Source organism: Nicotiana tomentosiformis, chromosome 1 (genome assembly GCF_000390325.3).
Source record: "Nicotiana tomentosiformis chromosome 1, ASM39032v3, whole genome shotgun sequence".
NCBI lineage: Eukaryota > Viridiplantae > Streptophyta > Magnoliopsida > Solanales > Solanaceae > Nicotiana > Nicotiana tomentosiformis.
In genome coordinates, this window is record NC_090812.1 from 19,382,428 (window position 1) to 19,403,605 (window position 21,178).

Here is a 21,178-nt window from a genome sequence, read left to right on the forward strand (position 1 = left end):
TTGAAAAGAATCAAGAAAGAGATATGATTTAAATGTTAAACTTATATTTGGCCGCGACGTAGGTATGATTCGTGAGCGGAGTATTTTCTTAACTTTATATTTGACCGCGTCGCATGTATGATTCGCGAGCAGGGACCGCGTCACATGTATGATTCGCGAGCGGGGAAATTTGTAGATGCATCTATGGTTCGCGCCGTTCGACCCTCGTCAGTGCACAGTTTATTTTTATTGTTGGATCGGGTCGTACGACCTCGGCATGACTTGCGCATGATTGTATTAATTGCTTTGAAAATTATAATAATTGATATTACCTCATTGGCCCGAGATATAAACTGTTAAAATGATAAAAAATGAATTTGGGAAATTGCTTGTTAACAGAAGAATTGCTTACTTATTTCATGATATCGGGCTTACAACCATTTTACGCGATCCATGCTTGATCATATCATTGGTATATTAATTATAGCCCATAGTAAGTGTTCGAGTCCACTCCTCGTCACTACTTCTTCGAGGTTAGGCGGGATACTTACTGGGTACGCGTTGATTTACGTACTCATGCTTCACTTGCTGTATATTTTTGTGCAGGTACACATATGTTTAGCGGCCTTGTGGGCGCAGAGGCGCGATTATGGCGGGGTCTTAGGTGAGTTGCATTCTATACGACGCTCCGCAGCCAACAGAGTCTCCTTCAGAGTACTTACATTTTTCCTGTCCAATTTGTATTCCGGACATTTATTGTATTTTATTTTAAATTCCTAGAAAATGCTCATGCTCTTGTGACACTGGGTTTTGGGATGATTATGGTTTGTACTGTATTGGAATAATTTTAAAGATATTATTATTTCTTTTGTAAAACTTCATCCTTTACGATTTAAATTTGTCACGACCCGAAATTTTTCACCGACGGGACCGTGACAGCGCCTAACATTTTACTTGCTAGGTAAGTCAACTTTAGAAAATCGTTAAACCAGTTCCTTATTTCCATTCAGTAAATAACAATAATTAACTAAGATGAAATGTAAGAGGTGCGGAATATCATAAAAACTGTATTCATTACTACCACCCTGATCTGGAGTCACAATCCACGAGCATTCTAGAATTTACTACAAGTAATAGTCTGAAGAAATACAACTGTCTGAATGAAAGAAACAGTAGAACAGAAAAGATAGATGGGGACTTCACGGTCTGTGAACGCCGACAGATCTACCTTGAGTCTCCGGGCAGCGGACCAATAGAAAAAATCTTGATCAACCTGAGCCGGTGTCAAAATCTACACAGAAAGTGTAGAGTGTAGCATCAGTACAACCGACCCCATGTACTGGTAAGTGTCGAGCCTAACCTCGATGAAGTAGTGACGAGGCTAAGGCAAGGAACCTACAAATCAACTTGTACAATTTAACAGTGTATATACAAATAACAGAAATGAAGAACTAAACAGGAAATGTCGGGAGAGGAACATACTGAGGGGAATACAAGATAAAGAACTACAACAGAATGATCACCGGAGCAGTCAATATACCATGAATCAACAGGAATAGTGAATACAGTAAGGAAAATGCACGGCATCACCCTTCTTGCTTTTACTCTCAATCTCACCATAAAATAAATAGAAACGGCACGGCATCACCCTTCGTGCATTAACTCTCATATCATGGCACGGCATCACCCTTCGTGCATTAACACTCACAATATGGCACGGTATCACCCTTCGTGCATTAACACTCACAATATGGCACGGCATCACCCTTCGTGCATTAACACTCACAATATGGCACGACATCACCCTTCATGCATTAACACTCACAATATGGAACGGCATCACCCTTCGTGCATTAACACTCTCCCTTACCATAATGCAATGCATAAATATCAATAGGGAGATAGAATAATAAGTACAAACCTTAGTTCAACATTTGGTTCCATTACATCAATCTTAACTTTGAAATAAAAACTCAATTATCACCAGAAAATCCGTAAACATGATAAGAACGATAAATTGAACAACACTAGTATAACACATCGCAATTAGGCATAGGAATGAGACAATATAAGAAAAATTGAGAAACATGGAAAACAGGTAAATTGGCGGCGCATAAATACTCGTCACCTCACATATACGCCGCTCACATGAATTTCACTTAGCAAGTAATCTAAGGTTCCTAATTCCCTCAAGTTAGGGTTAGACACAACACTTACCTTGCTTCGAATGCCACTTAATTCTCAATCACATCTTTTTCTTTGGAATTCATCTCCAAACCACTCATATCTATTCAAAAATGACTCAATAATATCAAATATTGCTAAAGGAATCAATTATATTGCATAAATTTAGATTTCCTAAATTTTCCTCCAAAAAGTCAAAAATCGACCCCGAGCCCGCTTGGTCAAAACCCGAGGTTCGGACCAAAATCTATTTACCCATTCACCCCCGAGCCCGAATATATAATTGGTTTTGGAATCCGACCTCAAATTGAGGTCTAAATCCCCAAATTTTTGAAATCCCTAGTTTCTACCCAAAACCCCTAATTCTACCATGAAAACCTTAGATTTTAGGTTGAAATCTTGTAAAATGTAGTGAAAGGCTGGAAGAAACCACTTTAGAATTACTTACCTATGATATGGGGAAGCGATGGTCTTTGGAAAATTGTCTCTTGTGTTTTAGGTCTTGAAAATTTGGGAAATGAATGAAAATTCCCGTCCAAAAGTCATTTTGTTCAGCTCCAGACGTCGCATTTGCGACCTGAGCTTTGCAAATGCGAAGCTCGCAATTGCGAAGGGGCTATCGCAATTGCGAAGCCTTCACAATCATGTCACCCTTCGCAAATGCGAGGAAAGTATCGCAATTGCGATAACTGACCTCGCAAATGCGGACAAAGATCGCATTTGCGACCCATACCCCTCCCAGACTACCTTCGCAAATGCGAAGAAAAGTTCGCAATTGAGAATGCAGGCTGGCCCAGCTTCTCTTCGCATTTGCGATGAGAAGTTCGCAAATGCGACCTCAACAGTGATCGCAAATGCCAACCCTGACCTAATATTTGCGAGGTCTGAGGCTTGCAACACAGCTGAAGCACACCAGCTATTTTTCTAAGTCCAAATCACTCTGTAGCCTATCCAAAACTCACCCGAGCCCTCGGGGCTCCAAACAAAACATGCACGCAAGTCTAAAAACATCATACGAACTTGCTCGCGCAATCAAATCGCCAAAATAACACTCAGAACTACGATGTAGTACCAAATCAAATGAAATTCTCAAGAACACTTTAAAATTTCTATTTTTCTCAACTGGACGTCCGAATCACGTCAAATCAACTCCGTTTCTCACCAAATTTCACAGACAAGTCTTAAATATCATAATGAACTTTTACCGGGCTCCGGAACCAAAAATACGGACCCGATACTAACAATGCCAAATATCAATCAATTCTTAAAAACAAATAATTTCCTGACTTTTAGTTTTCATCAAAAATACATAACTCAAGCTAGGGACCTCCGAATTCAATTCCGGGCATACGCCCAGGTCCCATAATTCGATACGGACCTACCGAGACCGTCAAAGCATGGATCCGGGCTCATTTACCAAAACTGTTGACCAAAGTCATCGAAAATCAACTTTTAAGGCAAAAATTCTTATTTTCATTAGTTTTCAACATAAAAGCTTTCCGGAAACCTGCCCGGACTGCACATGCAAATCGAGAAGGGTAAAAATGAGATTTTTTATGGTTTAAGAGCACAAATTCGAGTTCTAAAACATAAGATGACCTTTTGGGTCATCACAAAATTGAAGGAAAAATATGATTTCAAAAGTAACAAAATGAGAACCCAATTAAGTATTTATTGTTGGCTTGCCTGACAGTGGAGCCCGACAACATCACGGCCTTTACGGATTTTGGGTCATGACCGCCTTCACATAGTCAATGGAAATTATACTATCTCTCAACAACTATTTTATGACATCATGTCTCAATTTCATGTGTCTACTTTTATAATTATAAGATTTATTCTTTGCTATAGCTATTGCCGCTTGACAATCTGTCACGACCCGAAATTTCCACCTTCGAACCGTGATGGTGCCTAATATTTTACTTGCTAGGCAAGCCAACATTAGAATAATATTAACCAATTTTTTAAACAATCTTTAAATTATTAATAATAAAGGAAACAAAAGCAGAAGCAAAGATTGAAATATAGTGAAATAATCCATAAAAATAACGGTGTCTAAATACCATCCCAGAATTGGTGTCACAAGTGCACGAACTTCTAGAATAAATATAAATAAAGGTCTGAATAAATAAAGCTGTCTGGAAATAAACACAGAGCTAAAGTAAAATAGACGGGGACTTCAGAACTGCGGACGCCATGCAGTTATACCACAAGTCTCCTCTGGTAGCTGAAATCCGAGCAAGTCTATGGTACGTCGCTGGCACCAACTCTAAAATCTACACAAGAAGTGCAGAGTATAGTATTAGTACAACCGACCCCATGTACTGGTAAGTGCTAAGCCTAACCTCGACGAAGTAGTGATGAGGCTAAGGCAGTTCACTTACATTAACCTATACGCAATATTGATAACAACAACAAATAATAGAAATAAATCAGGTAACTCATTTATAATAATTGAAGCCAACTCAGCAGTCATAATCCATTATTATTTCAACCAGTTCTGTTGCAGCGTGCAACCCGCTCTCACAATATATTCACATTCAATTCTGTTACAATGTGCAACCCGCTCTCCCAATATCTTCCTTTTAACCAAGTCTGCCATGTATTTATTTCAATCAAGTATATATATATATAGACTTTTAAATAAGTCTGTTGCGGCGTGCAATCCGATCCCCCAATATTGACTTTTTAATAAGTATGTTGCGGCGTGCAACCCGATCCTCCAATATTGACTTTTTAATAAGTCTGTTGCGGCGTGCAACCCGATCCTCCAATATTGACTTTTTAATAAGTCTGTTGCGGCGTGCAACCCGATCCTCCAATATATCATTTTCAATCAATTCTGTTGCGGCGTGCAACCCGCTCCTCCAACATATTCATTTACCAATTCTTATAGCAAAAATTTTGCCGATAAATGCAATAATTAATATAAAACTATAAGACAATAAGCATACAATAATTATGATTTAATTATGAAACAAACAATGACAAATAGCAAATTATTATGGAAATCAGGGGCAAAAATAGGCAGTTTAATATTTAATATGCTAAATGTCAAATAACAATTAAAAAACATAATTCAAATAGCATGTAACAATTAACGCAAGAATTCAAGGATTAATGCTTGACAAAGAATAGGAGAGAAACAATTATTATAATAATTAATTCATGATTTAAAACAATTTATGATTTTTCAAGTAAGTAGGCAAACAATCAATTTGACGACGTATAGACACCCATCACCTCGCCTATACGTCGTTCACATGCATTTCACATAACAAATAATTTAAGGGTTCTATTCCCTCAAGTCAAGGTTAATCCCGATACTTACCTCGCTTTGCAAATTCCAATCAATTATTCAATCATAACTTTTCCTTTTAAATTTGTCTCCGAAAGCTTCAAATATATTCACAAACAATTCAATATATTCAATACTAATCATAGGAATTAATTCCATATAAATTTACAAATTTTCCGGATAAAAATCTAAAATTCATTAAAAATTTTGGCAATGGGACCCACGTATCAAATCCCAAAAAAACTCACGAAATCTAAACACCCGTTCCGATATGAGTTCAACCATACAAAATTTGTCCAATTCCGATATCAAATGGACCTTCAAATCTTAATGTTTTTCGTTTTTGGAAGATTTTAGAAAATCTGATTTTTCTTCCACAAATTCACGGATTCATGATATAAATGAGTATGGAATCATGAAATATAATCAATATAGGATTAGGAACACTTACCCCAATGTTTTCCCGTAAAAATCGCCCAAAAATCGCCTTACCCGAGCTCAAAAATGGAAAAGGGTTGAAAATGGGACGAATCCCATTATCGAAAACTTAAGTTCTGTTTCTGGAACTTTTACCCTTCGCGAACACGGTCAGTGCCTCGCGTTCGCGAAGCACAAATTCCTGCTGACCAATTTTACTCTTCGCGAATGCGAAGCTTGCATGGCTTGGCCTTCGCGAACGCGAAGGCCATTTTCCTGGCCAGCCCCTTTCCCTCGCGAACGCAGGGATTCGATCGCGAACGCGAAGCTTTGCACCTCGAATCTTCGCGAATGCGTTCCCTCAGTTGCGAACACGAAGAACAAAAAGTGCCAGTCCAAATTTGCTCTTCGCGAACGCGAGACTCCCCTCACGAACGCGAAGAAGGAAACCAGAAGCAGATTTCTGCAATTTTTCTTAAGTCCAACAATGATCCGTTAACCACCCGAAATCAATCCGAGCCCTCGGGGATCCAAACCAAACATGCACCCAAGTCCTAAAACATCATACGAACTTGCTCGCGTGATAAAATCACCAAAATAACACCTAGAACTACGAATCGGACACCAACTCAAAGGAAGTTTTCAAGAAAACATTAAAACTTATATTTTTACAACCGGACGTCCGAATCACGTCAAATCAACTCCGATTCTCACCAAATTCGGAAGACAAGTCATAAATATTATAGTGGACCTGTACCGAGATCCGGAACCAAAATACGGACCCGAGGTCAATAAATCCAACATCAGTAATTTCTTAGAAATCATTAAGCTTTCAAGCTTTTAATTTTTAATCAAAATTCCATATCTCGGGCTAGGGACCTCGGAATTCGATGCCGGGCATACGCCCAAGTACCAAATCATGATACGGACCTACTAGAATTTTCAAAACACTGATCTGGGTCCGTTTGCATAAAATATTGACCAAAGTCAACTTAGTTGAGTGTTAAAGCTCTATTTCACATTTTAATCCATTTTTCACATAAAAACTTTCCGAAAAATTTTGTGGACTGTGCACGCAAGTCGAGGAATGATAAATGGTACTTTTTGAGGTCTTAGAATACAGAATTTCTTATTAAATTTAAAGATGATATTTTGGGTCATCACATTCTCCACCTCTAAAATAAATGTTCGTCCTCGAACGGAGTTAGAAAAAGTACCTGAGCTAGAGAAAAGGTGTGGATATTTACTCCGCATGTCCGACTCGGACTCCCAGGTAGATGCCTCTACCGGCTGACCTCTCCATTGCACCCGAACTGAAGGATAACTCTTAGACCTCAACTGTCAGACCTGTCGGGCTAGAATAGCCACCGGCTCTTCCTCGTAAGTCAAATCTTTGTGCAATTGGACTGAGCTGAAATCTAACACATGGAACGGATCACCATGATATTTCCGGAGCATAGACACATGGAACACCGGATGGACCGTTGATAAACTAGGTGATAATGCAAGCCTATAGGCTACTTCACCCACCCTTTCAAGAATTTCAAAGGGTCTGATATACCTAGGGCTCAACTTGCCCTTCTTTCCGAACCTCATTACACCTTTCATAGGTGAAACCCGGAGCAATATTCGTTCTCCAACCATGAATGCAATATCACAAACTTTATGGTCGGCATAACTCTTTTGCCTAGACTGAGCTGTGCGAAGTCGATCCTGAATAATCTTTACCTTATCCAAGTCATCCTGTACCAAATCGGTACCCAACAACCGAGCCTCTCCCGGTTCAAACCAACCAACTAGCGATCGGCATTGCCTTCCGTATAATGCCTCATATGGAGCCATCTGAATGCTCGACTGGTAGCTATTATTATAAGCAAACTCTGCAAGTGGCAAGAAATGATCCCAAGAACCTCCAAAGTCTATAACACAAGCGCGAAGCATATCTTCCAATATCTGAATAGTGCGCTCTGACTGTCCGTCTGTCTGTGGATGAAATGTTGTACTCAACTCCACCCGCGTGCCTAACTCACGCTGTACAGCCCTCCAAAAATGTGAGGTAAACTGCGTACCTCGATCTGAAATAATAGACACGGGCACACCGTGAAGGCGGACAATCTCACGAATGTAAATTTCAGCTAACCTCTCTGAAGAATAGGTAACTGCCACTGGAATGAAATGGGCTGACTTGGTCAACCTGTCCACAATGACCCAAACTGCGTCAAATTTTCTCTGAGTCTGTGGGATCCCAACAACAAAATCCATAGTGATACGCTCCCACTTCCACTCGGGAATTTCTAACTTCTGAAGCAACCACTAGGTCTCTAATGCTCGTACTTAACTTGCTGACAATTCAGACACCGAGAAACATGTGCAACTATATCCTTTTTCATTCTCCTCCACCAATAATGTTGCCGCAAATCTTGATACATTTTGGCGGTACCTGGATGAATAGAATACCTGGAACTGTGTGCTTCGTCAAGAATTAATTCACGAAGCCCATCCACATTAGGCACACAAATACGACCCTACATTCGCAGATCCCATCTTCCCCCACAGCAACCTGTTTGGCATCACCGTGTCACACCGTGTCCTTAAGGACAAGTAAGTGAGGATCATCATACTGCCTCTCTCTGATGCGCTCATATAAAGAAGACCAAGCGACTGTGCAAGATAGAACCCGACTGGGTTCTGAAACATCTAACCTCACGAGTTGATTAGCCAAAGTCTGAACATCTGCAGCTAATGGCCTCTCACCAACCGGAATATACGCAAGACTGGCCATACTCACAGCCTTTCTACTCAAGGTATCAGCCACCACATTGGCCTTTCCGGGGTGATACAAAATGGTGATATCATAGTTTTTCAACAACTCCATCCATCTTCTTTGCCTCAAATTAAGATCCTTTTGTTTGAACAGATACTGGAGGCTACGATGATCAGTAAATACCTCACACGAGACACCGTAGAGGTAATGCCTCCAAATCTTCAGCGCATGAAGAATGGCTGCCAATTCTAAGTCATGAACAAGATAATTCTTCTCGTGAACTTTCAACTGCCGCGACGCATATGCAATTACCTTGCCATCTTGCATTAATACTGCACCAAGCCCAATGTGAGATGCATCACAATATACCGTATACGATCCTGAACCTGTGGGTAATACCAACACTGGTGCCATAGTCAAAGCGGTCTTGAGCTTCTGAAAGCTCAACTCACACTCGTCTGACCATTTGAATGGAACACCCTTCTGGGTTAGTCTGGTCAATGTGCTTACTATAGATGAAAACCCTTCCACGAACCGACGATAATAACCTGTCAAACCTAGGAAACTCTGAATCTCTGTAACCGAAGTAGGTCTAAGCCAATTCTGAACAGCCTCAATCTTCTTAGGATCCACCTTTATGCCTTCTGCCGATACAACATGTCCCAAAAAGGCAACTGGGTCTAACCAAAACTCACATTTTGAAAATTTGGCATATAACTGATTATTGTTCAAGGTGTGAAGCACACTTCAAAGATGTTGCTCATGCTCCTCTCGTCTGCTGGAGTAAATCAAGATATCATCAATGAATACAACCACAAAAGAATCCAAATAAGGCTTGAACACCCGATTCATCAAATCCATAAATGCTGCTGGAGCATTTGTCAACCCAAATGACACAACTAGGATCTCGTAATGCCCATACCGAGTCCGAAAAGCTATCTTAGGGACATCAGATGCCCTAATCTTCAACTGATGCTAACCAGATCTCAAATCAATCTTCGAAAATACCTTGGCACCCTGAAGTTGATCAAATAAGTCATCAATTCTTGCTAGCGGATATTTGTTTTTGATAGTGGCCTTGTTCAACTGCCGATAATCTATACACATCCGCATCGAGCCATCTTTCTTCTTTACAAATAATGCTGGTGCACCCCAGGGCGAGACATTGGGTCTAATGAATCCCTGATCAAGCAAGTCTTGTAACTGCTCTTTCAATTCTTTTAACTCTGGCGGGGCCATACCGTATGGTGGAATAGAAATGAGCTGAGTGCCCGGAGCCAAATCAATACAGAAGTCAATATCTTTGTCGGGTGGCATCCCCGGCAGATCTGCAGGAAATACTTCTGAAAATTCACGAACAACTGGTACTGAGTCCATAGAAGGGACATCCGCACTGGGATCGCGAATATAAGCCAAATAGGCTAGACACCCTTTCTCTACCATACGCCGAGCTTTCATATAAGAAATAACTGTCACGACCCAATTTTCCCTCCGTTGGGTATCATGATGGCACCTAGTCTTAGGGACTAGGTAAGCCTAACAATAATTAAAACAACAACATTATTTAAATAGAGTCTCTTAAAATTCCCAAAACCGGAAGTACAAGTCATAAGCTCTACAGAGTGTTTGCTAGAAGACTTCTAAATACAACTGTCCAGAAACAAGAATAAACAGTGCAAAACGAAAACTGGAAGGTGACTCCGAAGCCTACGAACGCAGTAGCAGGTTTACCTTGAGTCTCCACAGCAACAGTCCACACAACTAGCTAACGAACAAGTACCTGGATCTGCACAAAAATGTGCAGAAGAGTAGCATGAGCACACCACATCGGTGCCCAGTAAGTGTCAAGACTAACCTCGATAGAGTAGTGACGAGGAACAGTCAAGACACCCACTGGTCTAATAAACTGAATAGATATAAGCACATGAATAACAGAACTATGATGTCTACATAAAGACTATGCAATATGGCTCACAATACAGTAATGGCATTAAATTAAGAAAACAACAAGTATCAGCGGAATATCATGAAAATGACGCAGACAAAGTAAATGGAACACAACCTAAATCCGGAATCATGAATACAGCAAGGACAAGTAATAACTCAGTAATTACAACCGCTTTTACATCAGGTTTTAGTCAACAACTCTACGAGGTACCGAACCTTGGACAATTCACAACTCACGGGTCATAATACCTGAACCCTAACACTTGGCATCCTATGCCCTCATAACACCTCATAACCACACTGAGGACTCACATGCCAATAGAGCCATTCTCGCATAGAAGACAAGTAAACAAGGGTGAACATATATGCTCAACAATATCAAGAACACCTCTTATCCGATAAGAGTGATTAACTACGTGTACGCTTGTGCAAGTGTCCTAACATAGTCCATACCAGCAAATAAGCATAAGGAAGAAGAAGAACGGACAACACGTAGAAAATTTTCTTACAACTTTCACAAGATAAAGCTCACACGGGTACGTATACCACTACACAATTATCAACAACATGAATGCCCCCATGCCATAAATCATCACAAATTAATCCCTGACACAGCCCACCTTGTCTCGCCACGTGTGCAATAGTAACATAAATGCCCGCCTTGTCTCGCCACACGTGCATAATAATATTTCCACCTTGTCTCGCCACATGCGCAACCCCCCCCCCCCCCCACACACACACACACACACATATATATATATATATATATATATATATATATATATATATCCCACCTTGTCACGCCACATATGCAAATATCAATAGTAACAACCGCACGGCAGAAACCTCGTACATCACAATAATAACAATCGCACGGCAGAAACCTCGTACATCACCACAACGAATACAACAACAACAATGGCAATAATACAAAGTACGGCAAGTAAATCAACTCAAGAACCTTTAAATCACAAAAAAATGTGGAACCAATTCACAAGGAATAACCACAGTCTGAAATGCTAGGCGTAAAGAGAACATCTCAACAAGGGAAAACTAATGTGTAGCAACGATCCCACAATATACACCTCAACAACAGGGAAGCTAACACGAGTCAAATAATTTCAAATAAAACAAGTCGACTGAAATATAGGATATCTAAACTTCTTTTAAGGTTGAGGAAATTACGAAGGATATTCAACAATTCAATTAAGCATAAGCAGCGGAAAAATAATTATAACCTCAATTAAGACTAAACAATTATAGGATGAAATAATATAAATTCCAAATAAAGATACGCAGTTATGAAAAGATAGCATGGCTATAAAAGAGATAACAGTTTCAGTTAAGGCACATATGAATCAAGTAACAATAATAGTGGATCATGAAGCAATTGATTCTAATTAAGCAGGTATATGTGAATCTAGTAATTAAGATATATAATCATAACAAGAACAACTGCATATTCAATGAATACAAGGACCTAAGAACCCTAAAAGGCCAATTTTCCACAAATAAGTCCGTGCACGCACTCGTCACCTCGTGTACACTGACTACAATCAACATAAAAGACTCAAATCATAAGGGAAAGTCCCCCACACAAGGTTAGGCAAGATACTTACCTCGAACCAAGCTCAAACAGTCTGTAAGAATGCCCTTTCCTCAATTATCCGACTCTGAATGGCCCAAATCTAATCAAACACAATTGCATATCATGAATACAACGATAATAGACTCATCTAATTAATGAAATCAATATTTTAACAAAACAATTTCAAAATTTGCCCTAAAAAGTCGACCCGGGCCCACGTCTCGAAATCGGGTAAAAATCACAAAATATGAACACCCATTCACTTACGAGTCCAACCATATAAGAAATACTCAAATCCGACCACAAATTCCCTTTCAAAACTCGAAATCTTTATTGAAGAAGTTCTTCCAATTTTTCCCAATTTCAACCCCAAAAATCCGAAACTAAATGGAGAAAACAACTATAGTTTAATGCAATACAACCAAAAACGAGTTAGGAATTATTACCCCAAAGCTCCCTCTGAAAATCCCTTGAAAAATCGCCAAATTCCGAGCTCTCAAGTCCAAAAACGAAGAATGAAACCAAACTCTTGAATTTCTCTTTTCTGCCCAGGCGTGACCGCACCTGCGCATAATTAGCCGCATCTTCTCGACCGCAGGTGCGCACGTCCAAACCGCACCTGCGCTTTCCTCTCGCTTCTACGCGCCAAAATCCGCTTCTGCGGAGCCGCTGATGCGCAAAATTTCTCCGCACCTGCAGAGACTGTCAAGTCCAGCACTTCTCGCGCATGCGCCTCAATCTTCGCATCTACGGGCATCACAGATGCGGAATTTTCCTCGCACCTGTGACCCCTGGCACTCCTCCACTTTTCGGCTTCTGCGCTTGCCTCTCCGCACGTGCGCTCCCGCACCTGCGGTCTCTTCACCGCAGGTGCGAAAATACAAGAAGCATGAAGACTTAGCAGTAACACAAATCAAACTCTTAATCCGTTAAGCACCCGAAACTCACCCGAGGCCCCCGGGACCTCAACCAAACATACCAACCAATCCTAAAACACCATACAAACTTAGTCGAGCCCTCAAATCACATCAACTAATATTGAAACTACGCATCACACCATGAATCGAACTTATAAATTCTTAAATCTTTCAACTTCTAAAACTCGTGTCGAAACCTCTCAAATCAACCCGGAATGACGTCAAATTTTGCAAGTAAGTCCCAAATAACATAACGGAACTTTTTCAACTCTTGGAATCGCATTCCGACCCCGATATCAAAAGGTCCACTTTCGGTCCAAATCTCCAAAAAATTTGATTTTCGCCATTTCAAGCCTATATCAGCTACAGACCTCGGATTTACAGTCCGAACACTCTCCTAAGTCCAAAATCACCCAACGGAGCTAATGGAATCGACGGAACTCCATTCTGGAGTCGTCTTCACATAGTTCCGACTACGGTAAAAATCTTAAGACTTAAGCTTCCGTTTTAGGGACTAAGTGTCCCAAATCACTCCGAAACAATCGTTAACCAAATTCAACCACGCACGCAAGTCAATACACATAATATGAAGCTGCTCAGGTCCTTATGCCACCAAACGAGACTTAAATTCTCAAAACGATCGGCTGGGTCGTTACATCCTTCCCCTCTTAAACAAACGTTCGTCCTCGAACGTGCTAAGAATCGCCTCGAAGTCCTAAAATCACTTAAAGCACATACCCAACACACTCACATAGGTGACCCCACATCACCTCAAATCCCCATAATCCTGACGACACCATCTCAATTGTAATTTATCCTTTCTGCCAACACCGATAAGCTTTAGAGTCAAAATTCTCACCTTCTATTTATCTTCAAAAGACCCAATTCTAAATCCATTACCGATATCAGTCTCAAACAGCGGTAGCAACTCATGCCTACACCCACAAGGTACGACCACACAATAAGACACACCACATATAGGCCCATAATAACATTTCTGATCATAATAGCTGCCCGAAATCAAAACCAGTACCGGCAATTAGACCCATATCCATTAGCAACACGTTTCAAACCTCCATAGTGCTGACAATGATGCAAGAAACACGAAGACCTCATAACTATACTCCCGAATCAGTAAGTCCCAACTAACACCACCGGGCACACACCCCGCAAGCCAAAACTCGAGAAGCACATAACGAAATTGACTAAATATATAAAGAGAAACACATAAGATAAAGATCAAACAAGCCCGACAGGCACACCTTTCTAACAATACCCTACTACGAATCAATTCAAAAGGAAAAATCAAAGTACATGAACAAATCATAAGGATCTCATCCTGGTATCACCGTCCACCGCGGCACGCAGCCCGGCTCAAACATATCAAATCACATGGAATCGCGACGGTCTCACCCTCAACTCTAAATCACAAGTTGAATACACATAATACCAATGGAAATCTTCCACTAACTCAATTCTGCCAATAAAATCTCAACACTTGCTAAACTCTCACCCCGGTAGAGTATCAAATCACAAATTATAACCAATTTACTCAGGAATCACATCAAACCTACCATAATGGACAACGTGAATTCACTTATAGTCTCGTAACATTCAATAATGAATAGAAACAAACGATAGACACGGGCTACCACTCATAGAGTCTCCCAACAGGGGTAAACACCTAAACATAATACTAAGTCATGAACTCACCCATAGGTGGGACAACAAGTAGGGGAACTCGCCCTGATAATCAGGACCGAATCAAAATATGAATGGTGCCCCTCTGTAGCAAATCAAAAGCATACATGTATGACATCATCTGGCACAGTGGCCTCAAGCCTACTATATGAAACACATCAATGGGTCGGGACTTCCCCTCTTAGGCGCCCTCTACTCGCCTGAATACTCCGCTGTGACACACCTATTCGGAGTTTAGGACAATCTCTCACCCTGTGGCTAGTATCTCCACACTTGAAGAAACCTCTCTGCTGACGTGGTTGTGGGAACTGTGCGGTACGGGTACTCTAAGACCTATGAGCACCTGAAACACTGTGCGAAGCCTGAAGTGCAAACTGAACTGGCTGGCCCACAAAACCTCTACCATGTCGTACCCTGCCTCCAAAATAAGGACCAGTAGATCTCTCCAGTCTACGAGGCCTCCTCACTTCTCTGTCCTCTCTCTCCTGATCTCGCCTGTACTCTCTCCTGTGGCCTTGCCTATCTTCTCTCTCCTGGTCCCACATGCCCTCTACTCGGCGGGTGATCCCTACCACCTGCTGAAATGAAACATCTGACTCTAACTCATGAGCCATGCTGAACCGAATATCATACCTGAATCCCTCAATGAATCTACGGACATGCTCTCTAACTGTGGCGACCAAAGCAGGTGCATACCTGGCCAGATCACTTAATCTCACGGTATACTTTGACACTGACATAGTGCCCTGGCGCAGCTGCTCAAACTCCACGCACTATGCATCTAAGGGACTGAGGTACAAACTCTCTCAGGAACATCTCTGAAAACTGAACCCATGTAAGTGAAGCTAACTTGGCTGGGCTACCCAACTCATATGCCCGCCACCACTGGTAAGACGCTCCCCTGAGCTGGAACGTAATAAAAGCAACCCCGCTCGTCTCCACAATACTCATAGTACGGAGAATGCGGTGACACTCATCCAGAAAACCATGTGCACTCTTTGAAGCCAAACTACTAAATGTAGGAGGGTCATATTTCTTGAACCTTGCAAGTCTAAGTTGCTCTTCCTCAGATGTTGCTGCCCTGACCACGGGCTTAACTGGGACCACACGTTGTGTCGCCATGACACCTGGAACCTGACCAACATGAACTCGCTGCTCTGGGGTGTGGGCGGCGGGAGTCTGGGTTCCTCCCTCGGTCTATGAAGTAGTTGGTTCAACCGGAATCAACCATGCCTGAGCCAATGTACCAAACATGCTCAGGAACTGTGCTAAGGTCTCCTGAAGTCCGGGGGTAATAACAGGCGCCTCCGGTACCTTCTCCTTAACTGGAACTACTGGAGGCTCCTCAACTGCTGCTCTGGTAGGTGCTCTGGCTGTGACACTTACTCCTCGTCGGCCTCTACCTCTGCCTCTAGCGATACTTGCTCCAGGAGCAGCGTCGTCTATAACTATAGCTCGTGTCCTCACCATCTATGAGAGAATGGAATGATAAAAGTTCAAACTCCGAGATCAATAATCTAGCACGGCAGGAATGAAAGAAGTGAGATTGTCCTAATAGTTCTGTAGCCTCTCGAAGATAAGTACAGACGTCTCCGTACTGATCCGCAAGACTATTCTAAACTCGCTTGTGACTCGTAGAACCTATGAACCTAGAGCTCTGATACTAACTTGTCACGACCTAATTTTTCCTCCGTTGGGTATCGTGATGGCACCTAGTCTTAGGGACTAGGTAAGCCTAACAATAATTAAAACAACAACATTATTTAAATAGAGTCTCTTAAAATTCTCAAAACCGCTAGTACAAGTCATAAGCTCAACAGAGTGTTTGCTAGAAAATTTCTAAATACAACTGTCCAGAAATAAGAATAAACAGTACAAAACGAAAACTGGAAGGTGACTCCGAAACCTGCGAACGCAGCAGCAGGTTTACCTTGAGTCTCCACAGCAATAGTCCACACATCTAGCTAACGAACAAGTACCTGGATCTGCACAAAAATGTACAGAAGAGTAGCATGAGCACACCACAGGGGTGCCCAGTAAGTATCAAGACTAACCTCGGTGGAGTAGTGACGAAGAACAGTCAAGACACCCACTGGTCTAATAAACTGAACAGATATAAGCACATGAATAACAGAACTATGATGTCTACACAAAGACTATGCAATATGGCTCACAATACAATAATGGCATTAAAGCAAGAAAACAACAAGTATCGGTAGAATATCATGAAAATGACGCAGACAAAGTAAATGGAACACAACCTAAATCTGGAATCACGAATACAGCAAGGACAAGTAATAACTCAGTAATTACAACCGCTTTTACATCAGGTTTTAGTCAACAACTCCACGAGGTATCGAACCTTGGACAATTCACAACTCACGGGTCATAATACTTGAACCCTAGCACTTGGCATCCTATGCCCTCATAACACCTCATAACCACACTGACGACTCACGTGCCAATAGAGCCATTCTCGCATAGAAGACAAGTAAACGAGGGTGAGCATCTATGCTCAACAATATCAAGAACACCTCTTATCCGATAAGAGTGCTTAACTACGTGTATGCTTGTGCAAGTGTCCTAAGAAGAAGAACGGATAACACGTAGAATATTTTCTCACGGCTTTCACAAGATAAAGCTCACACAGGTACGTATACCACTACACAATTATCAACAACAAGAATGCCCCCAGGCCATAAATCATCACAAATTAATTCCTAACACAGCCCACCTTGTCTCGCCACGTGTGCAATAGTAACATAAATGCCCGCCTTGTCTCGCCACACGTGCATAATAATGTTCTCACTTTGTCTCGCCATATGCGCAACCCACACACACATATATGTGTGTGTGTGTGTGTGTGTATATATATATATCCCACCTTGTCACACTGCATGTGCAAATATCAATAGTAACAATAGCACGGCAGAAACCTCATGCAACCCCATAATAACAACCGCACGGCAGAAACCTCGTGCCTCACAATAATAACAATCGCACGGCAGAAACCTCGTGCATCACCACAATGAATACAACAACAACAATGGCTATAATACAAAGTACGGCAAGTAAATCAACTCAAGAACCTTTAAATCACAAGAAAATGTGGAACCAATTAACAAGGAATAACCACAGTCTGAAATGCTAGGCGTAAAGAGAACAGCTCAACAAGGGAAAACTAATGTGTAGCAACAATCCCACAATATACACCTCAACAATAGGGAAGCTAACACGAGTTAAATAATTCCAAATAAAACAAGTCGACTGAAATATAGGATATCTAAACTTCTTTTAAGGTTGAGGAAATTACGAATATATTCAATAATTCAATTAAGGATAAGCAGCGAAAAAATAATCATAACCTCAAGTAAGACTGAACAATTATAATATGAAATAATATAAATTCTAAATAAAGATACGCAGTTATGAAAAGATAGCATGGCTATAAAAGAGATAACAGTTTCAGTTAAGGCACATATGAAGCAAGTAACAATAATAGTGGATCATGAAGCAATTGATTCTAATTAAGCAGGTATATGTGAATCTAGTAATTAAGATATATAATCATAACAAGAACAACTGCATATTCAATGAATATAAGGACCTAAGAACCCTAAAAGGATAATTTTCCACAAATAAGTCCGTGCACGCACTCGTCACCTCGTGTACACGGACTACAATCAACATAGAAGACTCAAATCATAAGGGGAAGTCACCCACACAAGGTTAGGCAAGATACTTACCTCGAATCAAGCTCAAACAGTCCGTAAGAATGCCCTTTCCTCAATTATCCGACTCTGAATAGTCCAAATCTAACCAAACACAATTGCATATCATGAATATAATGATAATAGACTCATCTAATTAATGAAATCATTATTTTAACAAAACAATTCCGAAATTTGCCCTAAAAAGTCGACCCGGGCTCACGTCTCGGAATCGGGTAAAAATCACAAAATATGAACACCCATTCACTCACGTGTCCAATCATATAAGATATACTCAAATCCGACCACAAATTCCCTTTCAAAACTCGAAATCTTTATTAAAGAAGTTCTTCCAATTTTTCCCAATTTCAACCCCAAAAATCTGAAAGTAAATGGAGAAAACAACTATAGATTAATGCAATACAACCAAAAACGAGTTAGGAATCATTACCCTAAAGCTCCCTCTGAAAATCCCTTGAAAAATCGCCAAATTCCGAGCTCTCAAGTCCAAAAACGAAGAATGAAACCAAACCCTCGAATTTCTCTTTTCTGCCCAGGCGTGGGGCATAATTAGCCGCATCTGCTCGACCGCAGGTGCGCACGTCCAAACCGCACCTGCTCTTTCCTCTCGCTTCTGCGCACCAAAATCCGCTTCTGCGGAGCCGCTGAGGTGCAAAATTTCTCTGCACCTGCGGAGACTGTCAAGTCCAGCACTTCTCGTACATGCGCCTCAATCTTCGCATTTGCGGGCATCGCAGATGCGGAATTTTCCTCGCACCTGCGATCCCTGGTAGTCCTCCACTTTTCCTCTTCTGCGCTTGCCTCTCCGCACGTGCGGTCTCTTCACCGCAGGTGCGAAAATACCAGAAGCATGAAGACTTAGGAGTAACACAAATCAAACTTTTAATCCGTTAAGCACCCGAAACTCACCCGAGGCCCCCAGGACCTCAACCAAACATACCAACCATTCCTAAAATACCATACGAACTTAGTCGAGCCCTCAAATCACATCAACTAACATTGAAACTACGCATCGCACCATGAATCGAACTTATAAATTCTTAAATCTTTCAACTTCTAAAACCCGTGCTGAAACCTATCAAATAAACCCGGAATAACGTCAAATTTTGCAGGCAAGTCCCAAATTACATAACAAAGCTGTTCCAACTCTCAGAATCGCATTCCGACCCCGATATCAAAAAGTCCACTTCCGGTCCAAATCTCCAAAAAATTTGATTTTCACCATTTCAAGCCTAAATCAGCTACAGACCTCGGATTTACAGTCCGGACACGCTCCTAAGTCCTAAATCACCCAATGGAGATAATGGAATCGGCGGAAATCTATTCCGGAGTCGTCTTCACATAGTTCCAACTACGGTCAAAATCCTAAGACTTAAGCTTCCGTTTTAGGGACTAAGTGTCTCAAATTACTCCGAAACAACCGGTAACCGAATTCAACCACACACGTAAGTCAATACACATAATATGAAGCTACTCAGGGCCTTATGCCGCCGAACGAGACTTAAATTCTCAAAACGACCGACCGGGTCATTACAATAACCTTGCTGGCAGAATAGCCAGGAGTTCCTTTCCACTCTAACCGAAGTAACCCGGGTATAGCTTGGGTCACTTCTTGGCATGATAGTCCAATATAGCATGATAAGGAGACAGTCAATCCATACCCAAGATGACATCAAAATCTACCATATCAAGAAGTAGAAGATCTACACTAGTCTCAAGATTACCAATAGTAACCACACACGAATGATAGACATGATCTACTACAACAGAGTCTCCCACCGGTGTAGATACACACGCATAAGCACTCAGAGAATCACAAGGCACAACCAAATATGAAGCAAAATAGGAGGACACATAGGAATAAGTAGATCCTGGATCAAATAGAACTGAAGCATCTCTATGGCAAACTGGAATAATACCTGTGATCACAACATCAAATGACTCGGCCTCAGGCCTCACTGGAAAAGCATAAAATCGAGGCTGGGCCCCACCAATCTGAACTGCATCTCTGGGACGAACTTTAACTGGCTGGACTCCACCTCTAACGGTCTGACCTCCACCTCTAATGGCCTGACCTCCACCTCTAACGGCCTTACCTCCACCTCTACTAGCCTGACCTCCACCTCTAGTTGTCTGACCCCTACCTCTAGCTGGCTGAGCAGGCGGTGAAGCAACCGGTGCCGGTATGATGGCACGAGAATCCTGCCGATATCTATTACTCGCAAATCTAGGGCAATACCTCCTGATGTGACCAATGTTCCCACACTCATAACACCCATCTTGATGCCGTGGCTGCTGAAGCTGAAGCTGACCCAAATGGGTCGGATAACCACTGTAGTAACTCTGGAGTGGTGGTGCACTGATAGGAGCTGAATGTGCACTAAATACTGGCTGCCCAGAGTAAGGCATAATAGGACCATGACTCCCTGAAACACCGGGAGATACATGAAGTGCTGAATGAAATGGTCTGGGAGGATGACCCCTACCAAAATTACCCCTGCCTCCAGATGAGGCACCATTGAAACAACCGAACTGAAGAGGCCTCTTATCGAACCTCTGCCCTCTTTCCTGTGCAATAACCATCTCGATCCTCCTTGCGATATTAGCAGCCGCCTGAAAAGAAATCTCACTTCCGGTCTTTTTGTCCATCTG

General features: G+C 41.6%; 1 protein-coding gene across 1 annotated transcript in view; it reads right to left on the reverse strand.

The window, feature by feature from the left end:
* Nucleotides 1–21,178, reverse strand: part of LOC138904135 (uncharacterized) — a 51,995-nt gene that overhangs the window by 26,305 nt on the left and 4,512 nt on the right. Inside the window, exons 2-3 of the mRNA XM_070192606.1 lie at nucleotides 16,850–16,900; nucleotides 16,775–16,780 (exon numbers count right to left, since the gene is read on the reverse strand). Coding sequence (XP_070048707.1) covers nucleotides 16,775–16,780; nucleotides 16,850–16,900 — 57 coding nt within the window. The remainder of the gene's footprint in view (nucleotides 1–16,774; nucleotides 16,781–16,849; nucleotides 16,901–21,178) is intronic.